Source organism: Vombatus ursinus, unplaced genomic scaffold, assembly GCF_900497805.2.
Source record: "Vombatus ursinus unplaced genomic scaffold, bare-nosed wombat genome assembly UNPS02014772.1, whole genome shotgun sequence".
NCBI classification, from domain to species: Eukaryota; Metazoa; Chordata; class Mammalia; order Diprotodontia; family Vombatidae; genus Vombatus; species Vombatus ursinus.
Genome location: NW_020954550.1, coordinates 23,683,165 through 23,704,254, shown reverse-complemented (window position 1 = coordinate 23,704,254; position 21,090 = coordinate 23,683,165). Strand labels below are relative to the sequence as shown.

At 37.5% G+C, this 21,090-nt stretch overlaps 1 protein-coding gene across 2 annotated transcripts in view; it reads left to right on the top strand.

Annotated features, from left to right (window-relative positions):
- The window catches only part of NDUFS4 (NADH:ubiquinone oxidoreductase subunit S4), a 121,976-nt gene that overhangs the window by 77,169 nt on the left and 23,717 nt on the right, over window positions 1-21,090 (top strand). For both annotated transcript variants that reach the window (XM_027863339.1, XM_027863340.1), the window contains exon 4: window positions 10,523-10,596. In XM_027863339.1, the coding sequence (XP_027719140.1) occupies window positions 10,523-10,596 (74 nt within the window). The remainder of the gene's footprint in view (window positions 1-10,522; window positions 10,597-21,090) is intronic.

Genomic DNA, 21,090 nt, shown 5'->3' with positions numbered 1-21,090 from the left:
TGTATATTTCTTTCCATGCCTTTTGCACATAAACTTTTGAAGATCTGGATTTTCCAACACCAGACTTCCTGAAATTTTCGACATAGGTATTATTGGGCTAAAACTCTACAATATACAATAAGGAACCAGGGAATGCTAATCTGTTAATGCTGGATATTTAGTGTCAGTCAAAGGAATTGTTTTGGGGTGTGGGGGAAGAGGAATGTTGTTGTCCGTGCTGCACCTGGCACTCTACCCATTCCCACACCCACAGAGTTGCCAAATGTTGGTGATGTGGAGCTCTTAACTACATGGATAGGGACACAAATATGCATGTATTTGTGTGGGTATACACGTACATATATGCATATATACAAATACATGCACACACATTTCTGTTGCATTGCATAAAGTATTTCAAATGTCTGAACATCACCCCTCCCTCCCTGTCCCTCTTTCTATCTCTCTGTCCCTGTCTCTCTTTCCCCATCTAAGGAGAAATAGAATCAAGTGAAGAGTATAAGTAGTGGCCTAACACAGAGATGGTAGTGAGAAGAGCAAACCCCATGAGGCTGACACTGGCCCATCTTGTCTTGTCTCCTGTGTTCTGAACTTGGACACCTCATTCAGCCTGTCTAGGCCTCGACTCCTTTATCTTTAAAATGACAGGATTATACTACATTGTCCCTAAGTATAGAATGATTCAAATAAAGTCTCCTAGTTAAGTAGTGAGTCTGATAATAGAAATTTGTCGTAATAGCAGTGATAGGTAGGAGGAAGGCTGATTTTTGGATTTCACAGACTGATGTGACTAACAGTTATGTCAAATATACTAGAACTTAGACATCAAAATTAGTGTTCTTTTTCAGACCAGTCATTAGGAAGCTAAACATATGCTTATCCCAACTATATTGCCATTGCTCAAAATGTTTTTGCAAGGCCTCCTTAGTCATTGATTTCAGAGTGAGTGCCACATTCTATTGAATGGTCCTAATTGTGGCAAATCTTTGCCCTTTTGATTGAAAAACAGTTTCAAGTTATTAAGTCGTCTCATAAATGAATGAACAAACTCTTATTAAATAATTACTATTTGCAAAGCACTCTGCTAATTGCAGGGGATACAAATAGAAAAGCAGAGGCAGTTTGCTCCCAAGGATCTCACATTCTGGTGGAGATTACATAATAGTTTTCACCTTGGAGTGCTGCAGCAAAGAAGATAGTAATGCACCTTCTTTAATGTCATTTCTGCTGATTCTAAGCTATTTAACAGTCTCCCAAGCACTTCAGTGGTGAGAATTTTCTTTTCTGTATGTGGGGCTGCAGTAGTCGTAGAAACAATTGCCATATTCTGTCTTCCCAGGCGTTTTTTTGTATAATGGCTTTCTGGGGTTGAGCTAGAAGTAGGATTGGTGGTCTGGGGTGGGGGTGTAGACACGCCTGGGGCTCTGGGACTTGCTTACCTTGCCACATAGCAATTAAGTGTTCAGTTGCTATAGGTGATACCAAGGAAGGAGGGCTCCTTCACGGGAATTGCTCACACCAATGATGGATAGATGATCAAGGCAGGAAATACCATGGCAGGGAATGGATTTTTTTGTGGTTCCTAAACTGGCTCTGTAAGCACTTCCAAAAAAGTTTTGAGCAATATATACATACATAGTGATATCCTGGGCAAAGTTTTGGTAAGGAATCAAAAGACCAAGATTTGGATTCCAATTCTGCTTATTACTACTACTAGTGGCCACTGTTTATATAGGACTTTAAAATATGGCAAACATTTACATATATTACCTTAAAACAGCCCTGTGAATTAGATATTTTAGGCATTACTCCTTTTTACATATGTGGAAGCAGTCTCAGAGGAGTTAAAGGCTTACCCAGGTCACACATCTAGTATTTTAGAAACTGGGATGGGAACCAAGCTCTTCCTGACTCTTAACCACTGCCTCACTGTCTCTGCTAACTATGGAAACTTGGGTAAGTCTCATTCTTTTTGAACTTTGATTTTCACATCTATAAAATCAGGATAATACTTGCCCTGTTTACTTCATAGGGTTGTTGTGAGGCTTATGTGAGATAATGCTGTGCAGTATATACACTACAGTACAAACAAGAGGTCGTAAGTATCACATAGGAGCTTTGTTTATGTGATGAAATGAGTCATATTATACCAATGCCTGTAACTCGGGTTTAAGTGCTACATGTTCAAGTTGTAAAAACAAGTGCTGCAACCCTCTCATTAAACATAGTTTTTTTTATACCTCTTTTTTGAATATGTAGACAATTCGTTAATTTCCATCAGTTCTTTCTACATTGAGATTTACTTTTTTACATGCATTGGGAAGTTTTTCTTAATATCTGTCCTTTATTTTTAAATTTTATTTCCAAATATACCCTCCTTTCTCCCATATTCCCTTGTAATGAAAATATTAATGGGGGAAAAAAGTTTGGCAAAACAACTCATTTGAACATGTCTGCATGTTCATGAACATGTGTGTATGCACTCACAAAACCCTTCTAACTTCCCGTTTCAACAAATGGAGAGGGGTACATTTCTCCCCCCACCCCATCTTTTCTCTTGGGACCAAGCTTATTTTAGTAGTTAAAAGCTTAAAGTAAAAAAAAATAATTTTCTCTTAATGTGGTAATGAAACATCTGTAGATATCAGAATCAAACAATACCCTTAATTCAATCACATTCTAATTATTTTGAACTTCCAGGGTTAGTTTTAAAGGGAAAGGAAAAAAATAAACTATAACCTAAATTTGGAGTCCCTTGAGAATTTTTGTGTTTATGAAATCCATGAGTCAGGATGGCATAGTAGACAGAAAGCTGTCTTTGAATCAAGGAAATCTGGGTTCAAGTACTGCTTCTTACATTTTGCTAGCCATGTAACCCTGGAAAGACCACTTAAATCTCTAAGATCAGTTGTAGATCTGTAATTGTGGAAAGAGTTTTCTTACCAGGAATTTCTATACCTGTGAAATCTGATTTCTCCTCCCTGTTTCCCTTTCCCTTGCCCCATTCCCCCAAGCACATGTAAGTGTTGTCGGAGTTTTTATTAAAGCACCTTTGATTATGTCTATACTAAGTTGGTCATTGCTTTTTTGCATCATTGCCTTATTTAAGATTTTAGTTCTGATGGAAGCTGAGACATTTAAAATGCTCGCTGGTGGCTTTTCCTCTCTCAGCATGTAGTTAGTATTGGACCATTGGACCTCTTTGGCAAAAAGTAATATAGTTTCTATATTAATTTTTAGCATTTTTTATCTTTTTATATCTTGTAAATTGTTTTCATAATTGTTTTTCCTTTAGTTAGCAATAATTTATTGAGCACCTAGTATGTGCTAACCCCTGGTGATATATAGAAAGACAAAAAACAACTCCTGCTCTTAAGGAATTCACAGACTGAAGGGGGGTAGATGATACACACACACGCAAACAAAATATATACAGGAGAAACTGGAGATAATCTTAGAGGGAAGACACTAGTATTAAGGGGAATTGGGAAATATTTCTTGCAGAAGGTGGAATTTTAGCTGGCACCTAAAAGAATCCAAGAGAAAGAGATGAAAAGGGAAAGAATTCAAGGCATAGGAGAAATGCCAGGAATTGAGGGATGGAGTGTCTTGTGGGAAGAGCATGAAGGAGGCCAGTGGCACTGGGTCATATAGCATGAGGAGAACAAGGTGTAGGAAGACTAGAATGTAGGAGGGGGCCAGGTTATGAAGGACTTTGAAAACCAAATGGAAGATTTTATATTTAGAGGATAACTCATCTCTCATTCAGTTTCTGGCAATTAGCTTGCCCTCTGTGTCATCCTTGGAAATAGAAGGTCATCTAATTTAAGCAGAAGTACACACTAATTTAGCTATTGCTAATTCTTACAGCACCTAACTTTCCACATAGTATGATTTATCTTAACTCTTTATTGGATTAGCAAAGTAGATGCCGTTTGTAGGCCTGAAAATAGCTCTCCTATGTATATGTAGCAAGTGTCCCCAAGTAGAAGTTTTTACCTACCCCATCCGCCTATACATGCACACACACACGCACACACAATGTTGGCCAGAAGATTGCACCTATCATATTGTAACTTTGTTTCTTATTGGAATGATACCTGTTTACTCTGAAATTTCATTGCCCAAATGTGTTACACAGTGCACATGGAGGTGAAAGCTATCAACGTAAGTGCCTCCTATGTATCAAGCAGTATGCCAACAGCTTTACAAATATTATCTCATTTGATCCTCATAGTAACCCTGTGAGGGTTATCCAGATTGTAGTAAGCAATCTGGCAAATAGGGTGTATATTATTTTTCAGAGAGGGAGAGATAGACTGAACTTGATTAAGGTTAAGTATTTTATGGAATTTTTTAGAATCTTATAGTTCAACCATCATTAATTCAAGTTTTGTTGGATGTGACTTACTAAGAGGTGGTAATTTCCTAGAAAATGTTTTAAAAAATTTTTGTGGGGGGGAGTTAAAGAGAATCTTAATTCTTTTTATTTATTTATTTGTTTGTTTATTTTTGGTGAGGCAACTGGAGTTAAGTGACTTGCGCAGAGTCACACAGCTAGTGAGTGTTATATGTCTGAGGTCGGATTTGAACTCAGGTCCTCCTGACTCCAGGGCCAGTGCTCTATCCACTGTTACACCTAGCTGCCTCTGAGAATCTTAATTCTTAAGGTAAAGATTTGGGGAGTTTGTAGCATATGGTAAAATCCCCAAACCCATTTTCAGAAAGATAGGTTGAAAGACCTTTTGATGATTTAATGATAGCTCACTAAGGTTTTCATAATCATCTTGCCAGCATTTATTGAACATCTGTGTGTAGAAAGGACTGTATACTAGACTAATTTAGAGGAAAGTTTGGAAGTTTACCATCTTCTCTAGTTATCTACTGTTAAATGCCTACTGAGGCATTTCAGTTCCCTGGACAGTTCCAGTAATAGAACAGGTGGAAAAGACTGTGGCACCAGTTGGGCTTATTGGCAGGGATGAACTAGAGTATTTTCCTCATTCCTCCCAGCCTAGATTTTTATTGTACTTTGTGCCACCAATCAGTTATTAGCAGCAGGATTTGCTAATTGAGAAATTTATAGAGATTAAAGCATCAAAATTAAGAGGAAGATATCATGCAAAACTAAAATCACTTTGAAAACTTAATTTTAATTTATCAACTTAAAGATCATGTCCTTGTAGTTTCCATGAATTAATCTCTTAAGATTGTTTTAAAGTTGTAAACTTGTTGAGGACAAGCACTATTTGTGTTTTTATATCCTCCACACCTTTCATGGTTCTTTGTACGTAGTTGACTCACAGTTTGCGGAACTGAATTGAATGAAATGTTTATGTACTTATTTAGCAGATTGCCCTCCTATGCTGACTCTGTTATATGTGTATACATATATACATATCTATTCATACATATGTATAGATGTGTGTATCCACAAACTGGAAAAGAACATTGATGTTTATAATGCTGTTGAAAATATTGAAACAATATGGTTTCAAAATCTGCGTTCAGAAGAGGTTATTTTTAGCTTTAGGATACCTTAGTCATAAATTATATCTATATTTTTATTTAGATTCTTGAGAAATTAAATATCAATTTAATTGTAGTCTTCATTCTTTTAATATCTGTATACATTATGAATGCATTTACAGATTTGAAACTATGCCCAGAAGCTTACTAAACTATATATGTTCTTTGACCTAACTAAAACACTACTAAGTCTATACCACGTAGAAATCAAAGAAAGAGGAAAGGAATTTATATGTACTAACATTTTAGCAACTATTTTCAGCTAAAAATTGAAAACTGTTTCCTATTGGAAAATGGCTAAGATAAAGAACATATATCACAATATGAATGTAATGGAATATTATTGTGCTATAAGAAATTATTAAATTAATAGATTCAGAGGAAAACGAGAAGACCTCTTTGAACCTTGGCAGAGAGAAGTGAGCAGAACTAGAACGGTTTATACAGTGATAATATTATAGAGAACATCAGAAGACTTTAGAACTCTGATCAGTGCAATCATAAGTCCAAAAGAATGAAGATGAAAAACTCAACTCACTTCCTGCCAGAGTAGATGAACTTAAAAGGCATACTGATATGTAACATTTTTGGACATGGTTAATGTAGGAAATTGTTTTGCTGGTCAGCTATGTCAGGGCTTTATTTTTAATTTGTTAAATGAGGGTGTAGGACATAGTGGTATGGGCAGATTAATTTCTAAATGCTTATTAGTTGAAGAAATAAACTTTTAACAAAAAGTGAAAAATAGAAGGTTAAAAAAAAAAGAATGCATTTGCAGGCTAATGACCTTTCTGTAAGGACTAGAAAACCATCACACAAGTTAGAACCATTTAGAACTTGAGTTAAATTAAACCAGCTTTTGAAAAGTAGGAACTACTGCAGCTGACTTTTTTTGCTTTTCAAAGGCATCAACATTTGTGTCTTAATATTTAAATATCTTACAAATATCTTGTAATAGGACCATTGTCTTTCAGTTCAAATTGGATATATCACTTGACATTTGTACTTTTTTAAGTAGTATTTTATTTTTTCCCTAATTACATGTCAAGAAAATTTTTAGCATTCATTTTTACAAGATTTTGAGTTCCAAATTTTTCTCCCTCCTCTCCTCCCCTCTTCTGAAAACGGTAGGCAGTCTGATACAGTTTATACATGTGCTATCATGTAAAAAATATTTCCATATTAGTCACAGTTGTGAAAGAAGAAACAGATTAAAAAAAACATGAGAAAGAATAAAGCAAGTGAAAAAAATGTTTCCATCTGCATTCAGAATCTCAGTTCTTTATCTGGATATGGATAGCATTTTCCTTCATGAGTCTTTTGTGCTTGTCTTGGATCACTGTGTTGCTGAGAACAGCTGAGTCATTTATAGCTGATCATCACACAATGTTGCTGATGCTGTGTACAATATTTTCCTGGTTCTGCTTATTTCACTTTGCATCAGTTCATACGAGTCTTTCCAGGATTTTGTGCAATCTCTTCATCATTTCTTATTGCACAATAGTATTCCATTACATTCATATACCACAACTTGTTCAACTATTCCCTAATTGATGGGCATCCCCTTTATTTCCAGCATTTTGCCACCACAAATAGGGCTGATATAAATGTTTTTTTCACATATAGGTCCTTTTCCCTTTTGTATGATCTCTTTGGGATACAGACCTAGTAGTAGTATTATTGGATCAAAGGGTATGCACAGTTTGGTATGCCTTTGGACATAGTTGCAAATTGTTCTCCAGAATGGTTGGCTCAGTTTACAGCTCCACCAGTGGTGCATCAGTGTCCCAATTTTCCCACATCCTCTCCAACATTTATTTTCCTTTTCTGCCATATTAGCCAATCTGATAGGTGTGAAGTGGTATCTCAGAGTTGTTTTAATTTGCATTTCTCTAGTCAGAAGTGATTTAGAGCACTTCTTCATATGCCTATAGATAGCTTTGACTTTTCATCTGAAAATTGCCTGTTTATATCCTTTGACCATTTATCAATTGGGGAATGGCTCATATTCTTATACATTTTACTCAGTTCTCTATATATGTGAGAAATGAGGCCTTTATCAGAGCCACTGCCATAAAGATTGCTTCTCAGCTTTCTGCTTTCCTTCTAATCTTGGTTGCATTGGTTTTGTTTGTACAAAAGCTTTTTAATTTAATATAATTAAAATTATTAATGCTCTCTATTGCTTGATCATGAATTCTTTCCCTCTCTGTAGATCTGACAGAGTATTCCTTGCTCTTCTAATTTGCTTACGGTGTCACCCTTTATATCCATGCACCCATTTTGACCTTATCTTGGTATATGGTGTGAGATGTTGATCTATACCTAGTTTGTGTCCTATGACATTTGTACTTCTGGCAGCTTGTGTTGTTGTTGTTGTTGTTTGATAACCTTTAATATCTCTGCCAAGGTATGGGGAATCATGAGGCCTGGCAGATTCTGGCTGAAGGTTGTATCATATGTGGAATCCAAATATCTATTAGTGATCAGCAAAATACTAAATTGTGTTTGTGTTTTCACCACTGGTTTTTATTTTTATATTTTTTAATTGCTTGCTCCTCTTGGAAATTCAAAATAGCAAAAAGGTACTATTTTTGCAAAGAAAACCATACTTAGCCTTGGGAACAAAAAAAAAAGAATCATCACAAGTAGAATATGTCATTTTGTAAGACTCAAAAATTTTATCATTGTAACCTCAACAAGCATTCATTAAGCACTTATTACCTGCTTCTCCTTTCTTTTGCCCATTCCTGGGAAGACAACTGACAGTTGCACTTTAAATAATCAGACCTTTTTTGTTAAGAATAGAAGGTCCATGGGGATACAATCTATTGATTTACTTATGAACATGAGCCATTTGATAATTGAGAGGCATTATTGTATTAGAGCATAGAGCTACGAATCAAGAGACTTCAGTTAATTGTATGTAATGCTTGGTCAAGTCACTTCTTGAACTAGTGTGTGAAAACAATTTTAAAAGGAGGCATTATGTGTCAAGGGAAAAAAAAAACCATTAGCTTGGGAGCCAGGAGGCATGGATTTGAATCACCACTTCTGCCACAAACTAGCTTTGTGTTCTTGTTCAGTTAATATCTGAGTCTCAGTTTTCTTATCTGTAAAATGAGAGGTGGGACTAAATGATCTCTAAGGTACCTTCCAGCTCTCAAATTCTATTATTCTTTTTTGCATATTAAAATATTATAGTAATATGTTATTATTTAACTTAACAAGTCTGTTTATCTGAAAAATAGAGGTAATACCTTCCCTACTCAGCCCTCAAAGAATTAGAATTTAGATCTTCTAATTCCTAACTAAGTGCTCTTTCACTGCTGTTCATTCATCAACTGGATAAACTCCAGCAGTCATAAGCAATTTGATAGATTATATGCACATTGACACTTTTTCTTAGTTGGTTTATGTGTAGTGTGGTAATTACACTACAAAGAGTACTGTAAGAATCAGTAGTTCGAGATTCTGGTCTTGGGTCCTATATGGGACTTTCTTGATCTCTCCAGCTTCTAATGACTTTTCCGCTCTCCATATACCCCCCATTACCTTATACTCATTTTACATATATATATATATATATATATATATAAAATATATACACACATACATATATATTACTTTATATATATACTTTATATAATATATGCTTTATGTAATTTTCCTGGTAAAATGTGAGTTCCTGGAGAGCAGGTAACGTTTCTTTTTTTTTTTTCCCTTGTATCTCTAGTGCTTAACATAGTATCTGGCACATAATAAGAACTTTATATGTGCTTGGTTAATTATTTTATGTTCTTCAGCAGATTACTTTTCCATTTTGAGCCTCAGTTTCCTCACTTATAAAAATGAATTACTTAGACTAACTCTTTCAGACCCCTTCTATCTCTAAAAGTTTTTTTTTGTTTGTTTGTTTTTTGTTTTGTTTTTTGGTTAGGCAATGGGGTTAAATGACTTGCCCAGGGTCACACATCTACTAAGTGTCAAGTGTCTGAGGTCAAATTTGAACTCAGGTCCTCCTGACTCCAAGGCAAGAGCTCTATCCACCACGCCACCTAGCTACCCCTAAAAGTTGTTTCTTTATAGCCAGTTTCTTAGGAGTTCAGAGAATCTTCATATTTTATATATTCTTCCTTTGTCTGACTTAAAATAGCAAAGATCAAATAATCTAGTCATCAGGTCACCAAGCATTTATTAGACAATTGGTATGTGCCAGCACTGTGCTAGAGATTCACAAAAAAAGATACAAACAGTTCCTGTTCTCAAGTAGTCACCTGCAACCTACTAGTTACATACAAGATATTTACAGGGTAAATTAAAGGTAATTTCATAGGGAAGTACTGGGACTGGATGTAGGATTTGATTCAAGACTTGAAGAAAGCAAGAAAAAAGATTCTTGGGAATATATGATTTGTAATAGTTAAGAGTTATCCCAGAAGAATTCAGTCCATAGAGTTCCTGTTTGCTACCGTCGTCTTTCGTTAAGGGAGACAGTGGTAGTGACATTTTTGAAATCTTGTGGCATTTCTTCAGCATTTCATATTTTGGAAGGGAAAAAATGCCTAGATGTCTAAATATTACCTCCATCCCTGCTTGAAAAACTCAGCAGGTATGCCATTAGGTCCTGGAGCCTCATTGTTCTAAGTGTCTCTGACAGTAGGAGTGATTTCTTCAGAAGTTGGAACACAAGTCATGTTCATCATATCTTGGCAGTTTCTCTGTGCTTTATAGTAATGATAGAATTAAGATGGTCAGAGTTTTGTTGTTATCTCTCTGCAGGGTTCTCTGTCTGGGTAATGAGGGTAAAAAGAAGCCCCATGTCACAGCTTTCTTCCTCCTGTTTTCATATATATAGCCCTTTATGTTTTAACATGAAAATGCTCAAAAATACGGACATACACTACATATACACACACGATGATCTGTCTAAAAATGTCTTATATTGTCATATTAAGCTCTAGATGACCAAATACAAATGTATTTCCTACAGGGCGGATCCTCTGTCAAATCTGGTTCTAACCTTCAGTACCAAAGAAGATGCAATTGCATTTGCAGAAAAAAATGGTATGTATTACTTTTCTCCAAAACAGTCAGCCTGTAATTTTATGAATGGGTTTTTAACTTTAATCATTATCATTCAATAGTAGTTGAAACCTGAATTTAAGGAACTTTTAAGTTTTGATAAGAAAACTTTTTAACAAAAAAAAAAAAGAAAGAAAACTTTTAAAAACTTAATCTTGTGGCAGGTCCTAGAATTTCTTAATTACAGCCATGCCCTTATTTGGTTGTTGCCAATTAGTCAACAAAGCCCTTACACTGTGCTATACAAGTTCTAGGCATACAAAGAAAAGCAAAAACAGCCCCTCCTCACATTGGTAGATACCATACATAAATAAACAAGTACTTTCAAAGAGGCATCCAAATTTAATGGAATGTTATATCAGTCAACAAGCATTTACTCAATGCTGACTTTGTGCCAGACATTTTGCTCTGTGCCAGGGTTACAAAAGCAAAAGAGTCCTCAAGACAAAAGTAGATACAAGGTAATGTTGAAGAGAAAGGCATTAGCAACTGCCGTGACCAGGAAAGGCAGAAACTGGAATTTGCCACTGAGTCTTGAAAGAAATCAGGGATTCCAAGAGACAGGTGAGGAGAGAGAACATTACAGATATGGGCTGGGAAGGAATTAGAAGAAGCTAGTGCCCAGAGATAGGAGATGTAGTGTTATTTGTGGGAAACAGCAAGAAGGGTGGTATGACTAGACTTTAAAGTGTGTAGAGGGGAGTAGTGAGACTGAAAATGTATGATCATTAGGCTGTAGAGAACTTTAAAAGCCAAACAGAAGAGTTTATATTCTTAATAGCTATAACTGGAGAGGAAGATCTGGGAGACCTATGCATAGATTTTTCTTTGTCACAAGGGAAAGTTCAATCAAGGGGCTGAGAGGAATAGAAGAGACTGATATAAAGGCAAAAAGCATCAATAAAACTTTTAAAAATCAATAATGAAAGACAATGGAGTAGGCTTAAATCACCAGAGTGTAATCATTTATTCACAACTTGAATATTTTAGGAATAAGTCCTTTCTCCTTAGTTTTATGCCACTCAGTTTTGGGAAAGAATACACAAAGTCTTAATCTGGTGCCATATCTTGTCACAGAGATGACCCTGTGTTGTCAAAGGCTATGCCAGTGGAGGTTCAGGTATAGTTTCACAATAGCCTGTGTCTGCTTTTTAAGCATCAGTCAATCAAGCTACTACAGAGAGGCCCAGTAGCCTACTCACATAGAGATGAATTATTTGACCAGGACAACTCATGGACAGCTCCTTCAAAGCAAAGACTGACTGCTTAATTTTTGTCTTTGTATTCTCAGTGCCTTGCACAGTGCTTTTATCATCGTGGGCACTTAATGTATGTTTGTTAGACTAATTTGAATCAACTGAAGCAAAGGAAAAAGTCTTATGTAACTTCTTTCTGCTTCTCCAGTGATAGTGACACAAAGGTGCTAAGTATTGGTTTTTAAATGATTTGTGAAGATTACTTTAGCTATTGATATTCTAAATGTGAGATCAAAGATCAGCAAATCAATATACTACCAAAGGAATGAAAATATATCAATATTGATAATCTCATTTTAAATGAAACCAAAAGACAAAAAGAAGTTCAACCTAAATATATGGATGGTTCACAGGGTCCTTGAAGAGGCAGATAAAGAAGTTGTGGTTTTATGGTGTATTCAAAAGCAATATGAAATATTATTTCATGGAATATTTGGTCATCTCTTCTTGTAGTGCTCCTGATAAGCATAAACAAAAATACCACCATCAAGTTAATTGTAGTTATGTGCCAACATTTACAGTAGAGGTTGAAGAAGTAGAGAAATTCTGCTAAGAACTCAGTAAGACCTTTCAAATTAGACCAATGTAAGTTTTTAATACTGGTTGATTTAAATACCACACTGGGCACAGGGAGGTCACTGAAAAATATATTGGAAAATTCAGTTCTGGAATAAGAAATAAGATAGGCCAAGGGCTTATGGGCCATAAAGAAACCTCCCACATATATGTCATGAATGCTTTCTTCAAGAAGAAGTTTGGAAATTGATGGCAAATACTAAAGAAATAACATAAGAGTAAAAGTAATTTTATTTGAAGACAGAAAATTACTGTTTACAAATATATGGATCATTTTCAAATTAGTTGTCTTTGGTTCACTTTCGGGAGCCAAGGTGGTGGAATAAAAAGTAAGCCGTTCTCACCATCCCTTATTAACCTCTGAAAGCCTAGAAAATATCGCCCCAGGAAAAAACCCTGGAACAGCTGAACCAGCAGAAAGACAGGGTGTAGCAGTCTGATAGCCCAGGAAGTTTGAGGGATTAACAGGAAAGGCCCCTCTTGCCCTGGGGGAAGGGGAGCAGTACAGAATGGGAGGTGTCCCAGCAAGCTAGTGGAAAGCCCAACCTCAGCATACCAGGGGGAGATCCTGAACCCCAGGTGGTGGCGCAGGCAAACACCAGCACCAGGACCCCCTAGTGTCTCAGTATGGGCAGGAGAACCAGTGGAAACCAGCTCGGAAAACCACTGCGTGTTACAGTGTTCTACAGCAGCCAAGTCTCCCAGTGCCTCAGCAACTCTGGGAAGCGCAGCTCCAAGGGGGAAAGCCCTAGGCTGAGAAATATCCCACAGCAGCAAAACATCCATATGAAAGGAACCAAAGAAAAGGAAAGGAAGGAAAGGCCCAGGTGAACAGGCAACCTCTAGGAGCCAGACTACCCAATCCTACCCCAGTTCCAGCGTTGCTGATTCCAGCCCAACACCAGGTAAGCTGTCAGAACCCTACAGCTTCCAACTGCCAGCATTTGAGATCCCAACACACAAAGCCAGTGACCAGACCCTGGGCTCACAGCACAAGAAGCTTGGGTCAGTGCCCCGTGCTCCCCATCAGGATAGCTTGATCTTTTTAAAGGCCAGGAAATAAGCAAACACCTTGAGCAAAAAGAAATGTACTATAGATTCTTATTTTAGGAACAGTGAAGATCAAGGCAGGAACTCTGAAGAGTACAACATTGTCAACAAACCCTCATCTGGAACCTCAAAAAGGAATATGAATTGGTCTGAAGCCCAAAAAGCCTTCTTGGAAGAGCTCAGAAGTGATTTTAAAAGTCAAATAAGAGAGGTAGAAGAAAAATTGGGAAAAGAAATGAGAGGTATGCAAGAGAGTCAGTAGCTTGGAAAAGGAAGGACAAAATTAACTGAAGAAAACAATTCCTTAAAAAGCAGAATTGGCCAAACAGAAAAGGGAACACAAAAACTCACAGAGGAGAAGAATTCCTTAAAAAATAAAATGGGCCAAATGGAAAAGGAGGTATAAAATCTAATAGAAGAAAACAATTTGTTAAAAATTAGAATTGGACAAATGGAAGCTAATGACTCTCTGAGAGAGTGAGAATCAATCAAACAGAAACAAAAGTATGACAAATAGATGAAAACATAAAATATCTCATTGGTAAAACGACTGACCTGGAAAATAGATCCAGGAGAGACAATTTAAAAATTATTAAAATCACGATGAAAAAAAGAACTTGGACAGCATATTTCAGGAAATCATCAAGGAAAACTTCCCTGAGGTCCTAGAACCAGAGGGTAAAATGCCATAGAAAGAATCCACCAACCACCTCCTGAAAGAGATCCCAAATTGAAAACGCCAAGGACTATAGTAGCCAAATTCCAAAATTATCAGGTCAAAGAGAAAATTCTGCAGGCAGCCAGAAAGAAACAATTTAAATATCAAATTAGTTGTCTTTGTAATGTCTGACCACAGATTTTTTAGATCTTTAAAAATTTTGAAGAGTAGCATCTCAGAACAGTAAAAAGCAGTGGAGAGAAAAACAAATTTTTGGACAATTTGGCAAGAGAACTAAGCCAAATCATCCTAAAGGCATTCAAAGAAATCTGAAAACAGACAGAAAATGGAAATGATAGGTTCAAAATAAAACTATATATAACAAGCTTGTTTCTCCAGCAATGACAGTGGAGTTACCACATTTGAACTCCAACATCATAGTCTGCAATGAAAATGAGGATGGAAAGAACACCTGGACTAAACAAAGCATTCATGGAAGATGTCTGTACTGGAGATGACACAGTTTTGAGGGCATTAAGGGACTGAATCCCAAGAAGCCTGAAAGAAGGTAGGATACTAAACTCTTCAGGGAAAAAATTATATACTTTATTATTACCCAAAAATAGTGACCAAGAGAGTATATCTATTGACCCAGATGAGTATTTTCCTAGCTCTGTAAATCTTTATCAAAAATAATCTATCCATGAATCACTAACAACCTTGATGAAGGTATGAAAAGAACAAAGCTTTCAAAAATGACATTCTACAGCAGACCACATCTTTATAGACACACTGTTGACCAATTGCTCAAAAATATAAAAATCTCACTGTGCTTATTTTGTTGACTATAAAGCAATCATTTCATGTTGAAAAGTAAGATGCTATCTTAAAGACTGTCTTCCAACAAAATATGTTGTATACATGTCAAAATCATACAAGGTTCCTTGAAAGATAGAACAATGGAAGTATGTGTTTTGATGATCTCATTATTAAATCAAGCAACATGTATAACATAGAAATGTTTTCACCAAAGTTATTTGCCCCTGAAATGGAAGCTTTCCAGGTTTGGATCAAAGTGGGAAATGGAGGAAATATAGTGGGAAATATAGGGAAAATCCCTATAGATGGGGAGATTTTCTTGATGTTCTATTTGCAGATTCTGTGAATTAGAATCCATACTAATACTTCACTTCCATACTTTAGTTCTGCTGCTACTGCCAGACCCAGTACCATCTCTTCATTTCCCTCCCAAACCTACCTCAATATGTTAACATGTATAGTTTATTTTACATGCATAGTTTAGTGTTTTCTTTGTTTAAAAAAAAAACAAAAGAACTACAACAAAACATATGACAATGGAGAAGAGTCAGAATCAACAAAACTGGAAATAAGTAACGTAAAGGATTTGGGAAGGACTTAGAGTTGAAAAAAGATCCTCAGAATCATCTTGTTAAAGGAATGGAGTCAGAGGGCCTGAATTCATTTCTGGGCTTCTGCTACTTGCTACTTGTGTGACCTTGGCAAATCACAGTTTATTCATTTTACAAATGAGTAAGTTAGACTAGTTGGTTTCTTGGATCCCTTCAAGGTCTACTCTGATCCTAATTGTTCAGCACTCTTGTTTTTGTTGATATCTTTTGTTTTTGCATCACTTAAATTTCTTCATTTCTCTCCCTGCCCCATTCCCAGGAAGCCATTCCTTAATAATTCTTTTCAAAAGTTCATCAAAATAACTCCACACATTAAAAATGTCTGTTATTGTACACAATATTCCAAACCCACGGAGGTCTACTTCTGCAAAAGATCCAGGAAAGGTACCATCTCATATCTATTCTTTGGAGGCAAGCTTGATCTTTAAAGTTTAAAATATTCATTTGTATTAGTTTTGTTTCTTTCAGTTTGCATTGGTGTATTCATCACATATATTGTTTTCCTGGTTCTGCTTACTTAACTTTGTATCCATTAATACAATTCATTCCATGCTTCTTTGCACAAAATGATAATATTTTATGTTGTATACATGTGCCACAGTCTGATGAAGCCTTTATACTCCCTGAGAATTTTTCTAAATAAGGTTAGAAAGGGGAAGAAGATGGAAAAGGGAATAAGCATTTATATAGAACCTAGGATGTGTTCAGGGAAGGCTAGTACCTCTGGTGTGATGGCTGCCAAGCCCTTTTTAGGGCTGCTTTCCTTTGGTGTCCACCTGTTCCACATAACTCTCATCTCAAGAAGCTATAGCATGCTCAGTGGCCACACTTCGGTAAACTGTTTTGACAGATGCGCTAAACCAGGTTGAGGGTAACCAAAGGGTCTCAAACCCGTTGGTGAGTTAGAGGGTTGTCTCCTCCAAGCATGTGAAGACTTCCTCTGGTGGAATGGGCAGAGGAGAACAATTTATTCCAACAGCCATGAAGGCAGCTGAAGTAGGCGCTGTGGAGTGCTTAGAGCTTAGTTAGACATCAAAGACACCAAGGTCATCCACTGCATCTTGAGCCATCACCAATCATCTTGATTCTGTCCTACCACTGGACTATGATACCTCTAGAGGAGAGAGTGAGATGGACAACTTCATGCAACTCTGCCTCACTTAAATCCAACTTATGCATGAATCAAAAGACATCACCCCTACCATTTTACCTATCTCAGAATCCTGTGGCGACAGGCAAATGAAGAAGAACAGGTGCAGATATACTGGGAGCTGTAGTCACAGTCCTGCACACAGGCAGCCCAGGCCATATGGTCGTTTTCTCACTGGAAGCAGCAGTGGGATTTGGTAGAGTGTCTGAGCAGCCTTGTAAAGATTGCACTGCTCATCTCCTGGTGTGAGAAAGGGTTTAGAAAAGGTGCCCTAGGGGCAGCTAGGTGGCATAGTGGATAGAGCACCAGCCCTGGAGTTAGTAGGACCTGAGTTCAGATCCAGTCTCAGACCAGACACTTGACACTTATTAGCTGTGTGACCCTGGGCAAGTCACTTAACCCCAATTGCCTCACCATTAAAAAAAAAAAAGATAAATGTAAAAGGTGCCCTAAAAATTGTCTGCTTTACTCAACCCTGGCCTGATTACCATGGCAGGTGGGGAATCCCACTCTGTGGTTAAAACACAAAAAAAATGTACAAAAAGTCTGCAAAGACAATTCCACTCACAATCGGCATATGGAATGCGTGCACACTTATCGACAACACAAAATCCAGTCGACAACACAAAATCCAGTAGACCTGGAAGATGAACAGCTCTTGTTGCAAGAGAACTCAGCAGGTATTGCATCCAAATAGCAGCCCTGAGTGAAACAAGGCTAGCAAATGAAGGCCAGCTTACTGAAGTTGGAACTGGATACACGTTTTGCTGGAGTGGCCATAGTGAAGGGAAGCAATGTGAAGCTGGCATAGGTTTTGCAATCAAAACTAATCCAGTCAACAAGCTTGTATGCCTACCAAAAGGAATGAACAACAGGCTCGTGACAGTGTGATCGCCACTTCCAGGAAAACATCAAGCTGCCATCATCAGTGCCTATGCTCCCCTGACAAACCCTGACCTGACATGACAAACCCTGATGAGGTCAAAGAAAAATTTTGTGAAAACCTGGAGGCCCTTATCATCCATGTGCCAAAAGAGGACAAGCTTATAATTCTGGGTGACTTTAATGCTGGAGTAGGCTCAGACTACCAGACTTGGCAGGGAGTCCTGGGGAGGAATGGAGTTGGAAACAGCAATAGCAATGGCCACTTACTACTGAAGGCTTGTGCATCTCATGACCAACACTGTCTTCCATTTACCTAAAAGTAAGAAAACTTCATGGATGCACCCTCACAGCAAACATTGACATTTAATAGACTATGTGATTGTGTAAGGACAAAACACAGACAGGATTTGAGAGTGATGAAGGCAATGTGTGGCTCAGAGTGCTGGACTGATCATAGACTTACACTCTCCAAGCTAAATATTCGCATTCAACAAAAGTGGCATCCCAAGGCAAAATGATAAGAATTAATGTCAACAGATTACAGCTGTTTTCTGAGAGGGAACAGTTTGTTACTAACTTGGAGGGAAAGTTGAGCCAACACACGGTTGGCAACAGTGTAGCAGAAAAAGAGTAGGCAGCTTTCAGAGATTTGGTGTGTAGCACTGCATTTGCTCATCTGGGCCAGAACACTGGCAAACACCAAGAGTGGTTTGATGAAAATGATGGGGAAATTCAGAAGCTGCTACATGAAAAATGATAACTCCACAGGGTTTACCAACAGGATAGTTCATCCATCTCTAAGAAGGCATCATTTAATTCCATCAAAAGTAAAGTACAAGCAAAGCTTAGAGAGATGCAGAATTCTTGTCTCAGTAAGAAGGCAGATGAAATTCAGTTTTATGCTGCTAGTAACAATCCAAAGTGCCTTTATGATGCCCTGAAGGTTATTTATGGGCCAAAGACCTATGATGCATCTCAATTACTCGGCGCTGATGGAGCCACATTGATTAGTGATAAGGATATGATCCTGGAGAGATGGGCTGAACACTTCCACAGTGTTCTCAGCAAACCATCATCAATCAAAGCTGAGGCCATTAACCATTTACCTCAGGTTTAAGTCAATCCCTCCCTAGCTGAAGTTCAAACTGAAGAATGCAAGGAGAGTTGGTGCATGATTTTCTGTCTACAGATGACTGTGCACTCAGTGCCCTCTCCGAAGCTGAGATGCAACAAAGTATGGATCAGTTCTCTGCTACTTGTGTTAATTTTGGCCTAACAACACCAAGAAAATACAGGTGCTCCATCAGCTACCACCATACCATCCATACGTGAAACCATTGGTTACAGCAAATGGAGAAGTTTTGAATGCTGTAGATAAGTTCACTTACCTTGGTAGCGTGCTTTCCAGGGATGTACGCATTGATAGTGAGGTGGATGCATGCATTGCCAGAGCTAGCTCAGTGTTTGGGAGGCTCCAAAGGAAAGTGTAAGAGAGAAGAGGTATTAGACTGACTGCCAAACTGAAGGTCTACAGAGCCATTGTGCTGACCTCATTGCTGTATGCCTGTGAGACCTGGACAGGATACCAGCGCCATGCCAGGAAACTGAATCGCTTCCATTTGAATTGTCTTAGAAAGATTCTGAAGATCACGTGGCAGGATAAGATACCAGACACTGAGATCCTTTCTCAAACTAAACTGCCAAGCATTCAAACTCTGTTTCAGAGAGCACAGTTCCGATGGGTTGGCCATGTTGTTCGAATGCAAAATGTACACTTGCCAAAAAGACTTTTATGGAGAACTCATACAGGGCAAGTGTTCATGGTGGTCAGAAGAAGCGATACAAAGATTTTCTCAAGGCCTCTCTTAAGAACTTTGGTTGTGTGACATGGAAGACACTGGTACAGGACCGTTCAGCATGGCGTGCCCACATCAGAAAAGGTGCTGTGCTTTATGAGCAAAGCAGAATTGAAACAGCTCAAAGGAAATTCAGGATGTGCAAATTTAGAGAATCCACCCCAAAAGTTCACACAGACTATTTGTGTCTGACTTGTGGTAGTGCATTTCAAGATCATATTGGTCTGATTAGCCACGGTTGGACACACTGAAACTTGGCTTTAGCATAGTGATTTCATTTTCGTCCTCTTCGAGAACGAAGAACAACCATCAGCCAGCCAACCATGTGACAGGAACTGTGCGAAGCACTTTACAAGTATAATCTCATACCTGCAAGGTCAATACTGTTATTATCTACATTTTACAGTTGAGGAAACTGGTGCAAGGAGAGTTTAAGTGATTTGCCCAGGGTCATATAGTTAGTATTTGAGTTTGGATTTGAATTTGGGTCTTCCTGACTCTAGGCCCTGCATTCTATCTACTGTGCCACTTGGCTGTCTCAAAGGAAACCAATTATAATGAAATACAGTTATCAAAATATATGTATTTTTTAAAAGTTCATGGGCCCCAAGTTAAAAACTAGAATTGTAGTTTCTTAGCATCTTCTGCTATTCATCCTAGCTCCTGCCCTGCTGGACACCCAAGCAATGACTTAGTAGTCCTCCTGATAGGAACTGTAAAGGGGAAATAGGGGGAGGGGGGAGGGATGCAGCATCTTAAGTTATAACCTGGCACACACTACATAAAAACATTATTAAACATGGTAGTTAAGTTGAGTAGTTTTACTAATACAGTACTAAATAATTAAGCAGTATTATATATTAGATATATTTTTGTGGTCTAACCTGGGAACATAAATCCCACACATTGCTCCTAGAGGAAAATGTATTCCAAGTTATCAACAAATGACTTACAGACAAAATTTTGGGACATTCCCTATTCGTAATTTGGGACTGCCTATATATCTAGTCTGAATTTAGAACTTGTTCATTTAGTAGAGTTTAAATTAATGCATTACAAATAAAAATAATAAAAGGTTAAATTTTAAGGACACCACTAATTATATCCTATCAAAGCTTTATGGAAAGAAATTTTAGTTCTTGGCATATAATAACAGTATTGATCTGATGCACCATTTTAAATACCTCATGTTTCCAGTAAATGTATTGACTTGTTATACATTCTCCATAGAAAAAATTTCTTGGCCAGTGTAGAAATGTATTTCTAAAGCCTCTTGTGCTTACAAAATATTTAATAATGTAGTTAAGATAGTAAAATGATTCCTTAGGGTTTTGTAAGAGATGGTGTACTAGACACTCAAAATTTTATGACTGGTGGAAAATTTAAGGTGTCATTTCTGACGAGACTTTTCCGCTGAAGTCTTTTTCTTTTAGATTATATTTCAGTTGTATGAGAGAATAGAAATCATAACTTTGCTTTCAGCCAGGGATAATGTGGGTACACAGCTGTGTTAGGAATCTTGAAACCTGCCAAATATCAATGCACCTCAGCCTTTGGCCTCACAAACTCTTTGCTATTCTGGTCCTAAGCCTCTGGTGAGCAAAGATCGCCAGTC